Source organism: Poecilia reticulata, linkage group LG7 (genome assembly GCF_000633615.1).
Source record: "Poecilia reticulata strain Guanapo linkage group LG7, Guppy_female_1.0+MT, whole genome shotgun sequence".
NCBI lineage: Eukaryota > Metazoa > Chordata > Actinopteri > Cyprinodontiformes > Poeciliidae > Poecilia > Poecilia reticulata.
The window spans coordinates 11,287,680-11,298,328 of NC_024337.1; the positions used below are offsets into that span (position 1 = coordinate 11,287,680).

Here is a 10,649-nt window from a genome sequence, read left to right on the forward strand (position 1 = left end):
CAACACTCTTCCTGAGCTCTCTGAGGTCACGTGACGTGGAGTAGAGCCAAAATGGCCGCTGTTGTATTTTGACGTATATAATAGCTAGCTACTTTTCTTTTTGTTTGATTATCGGTAGAAAATCTACCAAACGAGAGACGCTTTGAAAGATCCGCATCTCGCCATCTACCATATATCGGTGTCCTAGTTTTTACCTTGGCGACAATCAAGACTGACACCTATTCGTTGAACGTGTTAAACTATGCATATTCAGTTCTAATCGAAGCTAGCTAGCTAGCTGGCTCTGGCTGGCACTCCGAAGCAACTGAAAGTGAAATAGCTAGCTGGCTTAGCTGCCAGGATGGAGGAGTTGAGCGCAGACGAGGTAAGGTGACAATGGATGAATGCACTGAATATATATGGAGCGAAGCTTCACTACAATGATGTTGTTATTTCCAGTCTTAACATTTCATCTCGCAAGTTTTTAGGAGTTGTAGAGCGAGCCTGGTTGCTACAAAAGGTAACAGAGATGTTAGCTTAACGTCAAAGGAAGGAATCACTCGCTCAGTTGATTCTACAGTTCTTTTATTAGAAAGACAGTTACGTCCGAGTTGAACATCTCGGTTACTGATTTTTTTTTTTAAATAAAGTAAATTCATAATTGAAATATTATGTAGAATAAATCAGTGGAGAGTCGTGTAACTGCCTGTGCCGTGTCATTTAGCAGGAGCACAGTGCTAACTGGTTAATGTTAGCTCACAAGCTGTGCTTAACGGTGTTTTTAAAAAAATTATAATTTTTTTAATAAACTCAGCGAAAGACTTATTTATACAACTGGTCATTTTCACTTGTAGCATGGATACTTTTTTAGTTTTAAGTTCGTGTTGTTTCACGTCTTCTAATGGGAAAATGTCCTACTGCTGCTAGCATTGACTTGCTAACAGTGTTTGCGAAACGACTCAGCAGAAAGGGGCAAACAAACATAAAAACAGTGGACCACCATGGTAGAGTTGACGGGCCCTTAGACCTCAGACAAAACATACACTGCTTTTTCTAACCTCAGTTTACTATACAGAAAATATACTGTCATCCTCTTAGCTCCAAGTTCTGACTCTGTTTAAAATGTTGCACATTTTAACCATTTTTAGGCTTAAAAAATGATAAGAGAATTACATTTATTGTAAATACCTTAAAATATAGTAATAGTTTCATTCCAGTCCAACACAACCAGCCTCAGTTTACACAGTGGATGTCTGAAAAATATAGGTTTCCTATAATTTCATCTGATAATTTCTCAAGTTTAGGTACATTTGGAAAAAATGAAAACAATTGCAATGTTTGGTATTATTACACCTTCCAGTAAGATAAAAACAAGATTCATACTACATAAAATCTACTAAGTTGTCACTTTTAAATCTTCTGCAGGAATCGGTGCATGTTAAGTGCAAATATCTGCTGAAATGGTTTGGTTAAGGAGTACTGCTGCACTTTAGGTTTTCTTCATCCTGAATTTCCTCATTGCCTAACCATTACCTTATAGTACCCACTGTCAAGAGGTTTGAAGATAAAAACTTGATTATTGTCATTACTTACAGGCCAAATGGCAAGGGCATTGCTCAATTGCCCCACAACCTTGGGCATTTTGCCTATCTTATTACTCCCTTTACAACCACTTGACAAAAATAAAATCTTATCTCTTCAACTTCACATAGCTTATACCTTATACCCTATAATAATCACGAATAGGCAGTAATACTGTGCAATTACTCAGAAACTGCCTGTAAATATTTCAGCTGGCTGGATATTTGTGTATATCTGCTTCACTTTCTCTGAATTTATAATTTTTATTTTTTTCATTAAAGATTCGCAGAAGGCGGCTGGCACGGCTAGCAGGAGGACAGACATCACAACCCAGCACCCCCCTAAGTACCCCTCTCACGTCCCCACAGAGAGAGACTCCACCTGGACCCCTCCCTGGCCCCTCAGGTGTCTCACCCCAACCTGTACCACCAGCTGCCTCTCAATCATTGGGTCTCAATGTCCACAGTGGTACCCCTGCCACATCCCCTATGGGCACCTCTGGTGAGTAATCACAGTTTATTGGTTATGGCTGCGCTCAGGCATTTTATTCTGATGACTTTAACTGCCAGAAGTGTTTTGGGTTAAACATTGTCATCTCACAGTTATATGTGTAGAACCATATTTTGTGAACTTTTGCTCAACCCCTGTACTTGTCTGCAATTAGCCTGGGTGGTATATTTTCTGTAAGCCACACAGGATAAAAACTTGTTGTCTGAGCAAAATTTCTGTAAGGAGTCTTAATTATTGCAGCCTTTATAAATTTGAGGAATAAAAATGAGAAAAGTGAATAACAACAGGCTTGCTGTGATCACTTTTTATGAGACATAAAGGGCAGACAGGGTAGGGCAGAGGGGAAATTTAGGCTTTTCTCTGTGTTCTGCACTACTATTGCACATGTGGACACATACATTTCCTGACATTTTTTTGGTAGACATTGGTTGTGCTTTCTGCTACCTAAACTTGCTTAAAGGAGCCAATAATGCCTCTTAATGCACATTTCATTTTTACTTTTCTACTTGGCTATTGGATAAGCTTCCAAGGGATGTGGCTTAAATGATTAAATAAATATTTTCAATATAATTCTAGCCTCCTAGCAACCATTACATTTCTTTAGGGTAATTCTGACCTATAATCATGTTGCACACAGAGCAAATCTTAAAAGCAAAGTAGCAAACATGCGCAGTACTTGTGGTTTCAGAGTTGGCTAACTTTCAGCTGCTTTGCTTTTCATACACTTACACTTTTAGTCTTCCCCAACTGATCAAGGACAGAATACTCCTGTCTTTTTCTTTCTTCGCTTCTTAGGCGTATGGCTTTAAAAAAAAATGTTCAGGCTACTGACACACATTTTGTTGTGCCTAAATTTACAGTTAGGTCCAAAATTATTCATACGCCTGGAAGAATCATGTAAAGGAATCTGTAAAATGTTGTTTATGTTTTTGTTTTGATTGAGAAAATGTAAATTTCATGTTGGCCCAGCCAAGGGCGCCTAACCTCAGTCTGTGGGGAGAGCTGAGGATTAGGGAAACGGCAATGAGGCATTCTGACCTCAATGACTTGGAGTTCAACACCAAAGGCTAAATTGTCAAAATACCACTGGAAACCTGCAATTATAAAAAGGAATTCATTGCCAACAAAGATTTTTTTTTGGTTGATTTAATAATAATTTTTGACACCTTTTTGCTTTTTCTCGATCAAATATAAATAAAGCTGAATTACAGCTGTCAAAACTAGTGCTCCTTTTACATTATCTTTTGAGAGATACCGGCTTCATTTTCTGCCAGAAGTAAACTCATTGGTTGAATTCTGATTTTTAAAATTAAATGTGGCAGATATATTAATAATTATGGGCTTTTTTTTTTTTTTTTGACTAATGTTCCTGCAGGGGTGGCATATGGTAGTCAGAGCAGCGAAGGTGTAAGCTCCCTCTCCAGCTCCCCCTCCAACAGCCTCGAGACACAGTCTCAGAGTTTGTCTCGATCGCAGAGCATGGACATTGACCCTGCCTCCTGTGAAAAGAGGTAAAGTTGTTTTTTAATTTTTTTATTGACCTTCTCTACATTATTCCCGTAAGATACTGTTTGTTGATGATATAAGAAGTGGCTGTAAAAATGTTGTATTAATCATCTGGAAAAGAAATGAGAATGTTTGGGATAAACTAATTGGCTCAAAATATTTACATGACATTCAGAAGCCTGAGTTTTAACGCATTTGGCCTTTCCTTTTCTTCAGCATGTCCCAGGTGGATGTGGACTCAGGGATTGAGAACATGGAGGTGGAGGACAGCGATCGCAGGGAGAAGAGAAACTTGACTGAAAAGGTAAAGGGGTTGCATTAATCAAAAAATCTGGCTTTAGCGTAACATTATTGTTTAGACCTTCAGGTTAAACACAGTTGTTTACTTTTCTTTGTTTCACTTTTGGTTACTTTGATTCCTGGAAGCATATCTGTCACCTGATCAACCAGAGCGGTTCTAGTCAGTGAAAAAGCTTTCCCCTGCTTTTTCAGGAAACCTCTGCAAACTCTGACGTCTCTGAAGATCAGGCTCTGCACTTGATTTGTAAGATCCTCCGCGTATCGTGGAAGGAGCAGGACAGAGATGTCATCTTTCTCCCGTCTCTAGCTGCAGATTTTCACCGGAACCCTAAAGATGGTATTTTTCTGACCCGTCTCTGTGTGCTCCCATTACAACTGCAGTTACTTTATTGTAAATTAAAAACGGCTACTTGTTATTTCTACCTTTAATAAGCTGTTTGTTGCACTTTTTGTGAATCTTGCAGTGTACTCTGACTTCAAAGACCTCATCAGCCAGATCCTGATGGAAGTCTTAATGATGTCATCCCAGTCAAATGTCCACAACCCGTTCGCCAGCTTGACCGCCACCTCTCAGCCCATTGCGGCAGCGAAATCCTCCGACCACCGGCTGACGCTGGTGCAGCCCTCCAGCCAAGGCGGCAGCCCGATGGGCCCCAGTGCTGGGTCTTTTGGAGCCAGCTCTCTGTCCAGGTAAATACCCAGACTCACAGTTTTTAGCACATGAACTGTGTATATTCCAGAAACGCAACTAGATTGTTGATTCTTTTTTTTTTTTTTTTTTTCATGAAGTTCCTTTGTGGATTTTCTTGTCATTTTTTTTCTGCCCTGGTTTCATTGTCAACAGAGCCTTTTTGCCAATGATGATCTTGTTATCAATGCTATCCACAGTTTGTATGGGTGCGATAGTCCTCATCCAATGGCGTTGAATGCAGCAGAGAGGACTTGCCCATCTCTCTCTACCCCCACTGCACCTGCTCCACCCTCTACGCCACAGTTTGTAATTCCCCCCAGCCCACCTGCCACCGCCGGTACCAGGCACTCCCTCAATCCGTCATCTACCCCCATGCCCATCTCTCAGAGATATCGACCCTACTCTGTCACCACTCCCTGGGTGGCTTCTTCCCCCCTGAGCCCAGTTTACAGAGGATATAGTTTCCCTGGTCCTTCTCCCAGCCCAGCTGCGCCCTCCGTTCCTCCAAACACCCCGGTTCCCGCAACGCCTTTAAGCCCCCAGTCCCTTCTTTTGAGCTCGCCCAGCTCAGGCAACCATCCCCCTTCCCCAACCCTTCCTGTGGTACCTCCTTCTCCCAGACTGAGTTCTCGACAGGCTGCCTTTGCTGCCAGGATCCCATCATCTAGGTATCTCATCTGTCATTTGTATGTGTGTTTGGCGTTATCTAGACAATAAACGCATAAAAAAACAAACACAACTTTTTTGTTTTGCGAATCCCACAGTTTTATGTTAGACATGGGATGTGTTAATCTATAAGTTGGGCCGACTTTCTTTTCTCTCTTCTCAGCTTGCTTTGTTACTTTTCACTCAGACAAATCACTGATTTAGTTGAAGATTTTTACTGCTACTCTATAAATCGGTGAATAACTTAGAGATTTGTTAGTCACTAATGGGAAAGAGCTAGGTAATAAAAGTTACTGGGTCCAGCAAGCAAATGTTATGCTAAAAATGTTGGGACCATTGTCATTACACACACATTCCATTTTTAATTTTAATGCAATTATTTTTAAATATAGGCTGCACAAACAGCTTGTTTAGAGGGAGGTGGACATAAAATCAGACAGGAGTTTAATGCAATAAGGGTTCCTGACCGTTTTGCATATAAATTCTGTCTGACTCTTGGAATTGGATCTGATGAATCCATTTCTAAATGTGTCTAAAGTTTTTAAGTGGGATCTAGCTAAAGTGTCCATGTCTCACTATAGTGGCTCGTGTCCTGGCTTCTGGGGGTGGCTGTCTTATTGTGTTAAAGCTGCACTTTGAAAAGCTTAAATATTTAAAAATATTACAAGTACACATCCATAGTAGGGCTTGCAAAGCTGTACCGTTTTCTTTGTCCTACTTTCCTCCATGTCTCCATGTTCCAAATTAGTTTTTTTTTTCTCTCTCTTCCTGTCCATACATTCTTTCTCTCACCTCTTCCCTTTTCTCGTCCTGTCAGCCCCTTGTCGTTCCTGTTTTTTGCTCTTTCTGACATGTCTCAAGACAGCAGTGATGAAGAGTCTGAGGAGGAGGAGGAGGATTTTGCACAGGTTCAGTTTGGGTCCAGGTACACCAATGCTTGGCGTGTGTTGACGCGTGTGTGTGCACGCTTGCACAGGGATGTGCTCACTGCATGGTCCATCCGGTGGTTCTGGCAGGTTTACCACTAGGGTTGTGCAAATATACGAGCCAGAACACAGAAACTGATGGTCGTCCAGCTGTTAGATGGTTCATTAAACGTTTCTTTATATGTAGGTGGTAAATATTAAAGAACATCTCAGGTGGGATTAGATGGAAAACCTTCTTCTGATTTTGACATTTTTGTGGCTTATTGTGCCGTTTTGCTTTGTTGCAGCTTTGGCTAATAGATATAAATAGTTTGTCAGTAACAGTTGGCATCCCTGAACTGCTAACATTTGTTCTTAGGTTTTGCACATTATAACCTGACAAAGCTGTGTTGTTTTAGGGTATTATTATCATTTATTATATTTGAGATCAGTGGTGATTTATTGACGCATTGCATGTTTATAACCAAGTTTCATATAATGCATACTAGGCTTTGAAGCCACTCGTACCATGTTGCAGCTGACCACTAACAGCAGTTTGAGCTTTTGTCTCTACATTGTTTTAGTAAATGCCTAAATGAAATGAAATGACATGAGACTTGGATGAAGGTGAGTTTTGCCTGCAAGGATTTTTTGCAAACAATTTAATAATTTTAACTCTTCTAAGCCCTTTTTGTCCCTCTTTGAGAACCCCGGTGAGACTTACGATGCTATTTAATAAGCTTGTTTCCTCGTAGGATCCTTCAGAGTTTTGCGTTTGTTGACATGATGGTTTGAATTGATGGAACTTCTCCCAAACACAGCAGGGTTTTCTTCTGTTCTCTAACAATCTTCTCTCTGTGTTTCATGTCTCTGTTTGTAGTCTGGGTGCCAGTGGAGGGGGGATGTCATGCGATTCAGCCAGCGACCGTTTCACCATTGAAGCATGCAAAGAGACAGAGATGCTGAACTACCTCATTGAGCGTTTTGACAGCGTTGGCATGGAGGAGAGGAAAGCTCCCAAGGTAGGCGACTGTCTGCAAAAGGAGATTCCTCATATTTGTGTCTTTATCTCCAGATGAGTAAGAAAACTGACTTAAGAGGATGAATTAAAACATTGTTTATGTTTTAATTCATGCTGTCACACTTTTTCCTGAATAAGCGTGACATAACGACTAACGCTATAGTTTTATTTCTGATGAGCTCCAGTCTTGTTCGAAAGAACATTGTTTAAAAATGTATTTTCTTGATTTGATTCTGTGAAATCCATCTTCTTGTTCCCATTTTAAAACCAGGGAAATAATTTATCTCGTTTATTTTCCCAGATGTGCAGCCAACCAAATGTCAGCCAGCTTCTCAGTAACATTCGCTCTCAGTGCATCTCCCATGTTGCCCTTGTCCTGCAGGGTGCTCTGACTCAGCCTCGGTGAGTGAAACCATTCACTTTTTTTCCATTTCAGCTATTTATTTTGTCTCCATAGCAACTGCTCTATCTCCTTGCATCCAGAGAAGGTTAATTATCTTTTGTCTCCTCTAACTGCGCGTAGGAGCCCCCTCCAACAGTCTCTGCTGGTACCTTACATGCTGTGTCGGAACCTTCCATATGGCTTTATTCAGGAGCTGGTGCGCATCACCCATCAGGAAGAAGAAGTGTTCAAACAGGTGGGGAGCACGGCCTTCTGTGTTCAGTGACCAGTTTGCCATTTTATTTCAGACACTCTGGCAGAATCACGAGTTATAGTTTTACCGTGTAACCTCTGAATACAAATTTAATCAGTTCCAATATGCAGTTTACATCCAAAACATATTTTTTGAGACGCTGTTCTCCACTGAAACTTAAATAATTGATACCCAGCGCTACAGTAAAACATGCCCGGCAGTCAAAATCATAGTCATTTTCAATTTTTCCGATATTACTCCTTTGCTGGGAGTCTTCAAAGCATGAATCATAACATATAAACTTTTTCATGATTTTTGGAAGGACACAAAAAAAAAAGAAACACAAATGATTCATTATTATTGAAGGAAAGACATCATGGTGGACTTTTGCTTTCTATCCAAGAAGATTCTGCTCCAGGCCCAAAACGTATGGAAACTTTGGCAACAGTGGCTTTCCATATTAACTGGTCAGTGCGGAAGGCAATAATGCAATTTTTGCTGGTGTAGAAATTGCATTATTTTCTCCTGGGTTGCAATCAGCGTGAAAGCACATTGACACTTTGAGATGATTTGTAGAAATTTGATTACTTTATAACTGCAGAGATTTATGCTACCCAAAATAGTTGAGTAAACTGCATTATGAATAAAATATTCAGGTGTTTGTATTTGGAGGTTCCACTGTATTTCTGAAAATGACAGCTTTTTATTTTTGCATGTGGAGGTCCCTCCTTTTTGTTTCTGCTGTCTCCCAGACACTCTGGGATCAGAGCAGATCACATATAATCTGATACAGTGAAATATCTCTGTAAAGTGTTGAGTGACTTTAGTCGCTAAACTGTAACGCTGATGGGAGAGTCTGAGATTAATGCTGTATCGGTGTGATTCCACTTCGTTTTATTCGCAGTCTGGTCTCTTCGGTTGCTGTGTGTGTGTTGACGCTTCTCGGCATTCTTCTAGAGTTTGAAAGTTGTACTTGCAAGCAATAACAACTGTTCCTGCTGTATAGCTTAAATGGACTCTATTTCAACTCCAAAGTGTCTTAATATTTTTAAAGTAGCAACTGTATTTTAACTAACCAGCCTGGTTCTGGAAAATCTGACAGTGTAAAATATAAAGTTCTGGGAAATTAAGTCTAACTCCTTCACTTTGGCAGCTATAGTGATTCCTGAAACATGTTGCAAAATAAATACTTGACGATAAATCATCTACTGGAATTACATTATTACACAAAAAACTAGTGATTACTTTATGTCTTCATGGATTGTGTCTTTCATTAATAAACTACTAAGAAAGCATAAATCACATTAAAGATGAAATATTGAATGACAATGGTCATCATATATCAGAGAGATAGAAAAATTTAGGTTATTCATGATTAATATTTTCGTAGCAGTATTCAGCATTAATATCACCATTAGATGTTTTACTCATCTTGAACAGTAAATGATTTTTTTTTTTTTTTTACAAACTCTTATTAAAATTATAAATAAGCTTTAAGTCCTTAATGACGCTGAGAGGAAAGTCAGATCCCCACAATACCATATTTTGTGTTTTACATTTGAATTAACAATGCAGAATGATTTCATTCTGTTTCATAGTTTTACTTTATGTTAATAAATGTAAATTATGAGAGAATCTTCTGAACGTCTCTGAAGCCAACAACAGAAATGCAAATGTCAAAGTCCTAAAAGTTGTGGTACTAATTAACACCAGCATTTCCAAACATGTCTTCCAGATCTTCATTCCCATTCTCCATGGGCTCGCTCTGGCAGTGAAAGAATGTTCCTTTGACAGCGACAACTTTAAATTCCCCCTCATGGTAAGAAGACAGAAGTCTGCAGAGCGGAAAGGGAGAAATGTCAAAGACTTTGAAAGAACAATTGGCAGCAAAGAGAGAAGAAGCCACACAAAAAAGCCTGAGTGACAGCTTTTCTACTTGACAGATAATTTTATGTCATCTAGATGAAATAATGAAATGTCCTTTCACGGCCTTCGCCTTGTGCTGCTGAAATGTTGATATTTACTGCCAGATGACAAATACTTAATGCTAAAGTTGTTTAATATTTCTTTTTAAGAAGTCAAAGATTGCTTATTTTTTTACAGGCATTAGCTGAGCTTTGTGAAATTAAGTTTGGAAAGACTCATCCCGTGTGCAACTTGGTGAGTATAAGTATGATTTTTCAGAGCTATGAGATTTTCTTTGTTTGGTTGTTTTGTGTATGTGCATTTAATTTAATAACTATAAATGTTTTTTCTATTGCAATTAAATATGTAGAAGTAATTTGAAACCCTCTCTTGATACTTTTTTTTTCTATGACTAAAGTTATCAAGTTATTTTTAAAATGAACAATATAAATGAAAAATGCTAATCAATTTAATTTTTGATTCTTGGTTTTTAATTTTATAAATTTTTTATTTATTAACCCACAATGCACAATTAAATACTGTAAAGGGAATTAGTACTACTATTACTACTAATAATAATACCCAGAAAACTCTTGGTTGAAAAAAGCCCAGAGTTTGTTGTTTATTATTTAGTGTAACATATAAATTTGTCACTCCTCTTCTTCTGTGTAGGCAACATCACTTCCTCTGTGGTGTCCCAAATCTCTGAGCCCTGGTTGTGGCAGAGAAATTCAGAGATTATCCTACCTTGGGGCGTTCTTTAGCCTTTCAGTATTTGCAGAGGATGATGTAAGTTGCACATTAAACTTGTATAATTTCACCACAATGTATCAAAAGTCTAATAATCGCAATAGCACTGTACTCGATATCCTCCCCGCGAATACAGAATAAATATTTAGGTATTTATGTACCATGCACTGAGGCTCGGATGCTTGCAATATATATATATA

At 39.0% G+C, this 10,649-nt stretch overlaps 1 protein-coding gene across 2 annotated transcripts in view; it reads left to right on the plus strand.

The window, feature by feature from the left end:
- Positions 1-26: 26 nt before the first annotated feature.
- The window catches only part of ube4b (ubiquitination factor E4B, UFD2 homolog (S. cerevisiae)), a 17,291-nt gene continuing 6,668 nt past the window's right edge, over positions 27-10,649 (plus strand). The window contains exons 1-14 of one of the 2 annotated variants that reach the window (XM_008413368.2): positions 27-364; positions 1,842-2,061; positions 3,446-3,581; positions 3,793-3,880; positions 4,069-4,213; positions 4,341-4,566; positions 4,765-5,235; positions 6,051-6,158; positions 7,019-7,160; positions 7,461-7,561; positions 7,683-7,797; positions 9,530-9,613; positions 9,898-9,954; positions 10,372-10,488. In XM_008413368.2, coding sequence (XP_008411590.1) covers positions 341-364; positions 1,842-2,061; positions 3,446-3,581; positions 3,793-3,880; positions 4,069-4,213; positions 4,341-4,566; positions 4,765-5,235; positions 6,051-6,158; positions 7,019-7,160; positions 7,461-7,561; positions 7,683-7,797; positions 9,530-9,613; positions 9,898-9,954; positions 10,372-10,488 — 2,034 coding nt within the window. In that variant the 5' untranslated portion in view covers positions 27-340. The remainder of the gene's footprint in view (positions 365-1,841; positions 2,062-3,445; positions 3,582-3,792; positions 3,881-4,068; positions 4,214-4,340; positions 4,567-4,764; positions 5,236-6,050; positions 6,159-7,018; positions 7,161-7,460; positions 7,562-7,682; positions 7,798-9,529; positions 9,614-9,897; positions 9,955-10,371; positions 10,489-10,649) is intronic. The other variant, XM_008413369.2, reaches the window with a different exon arrangement.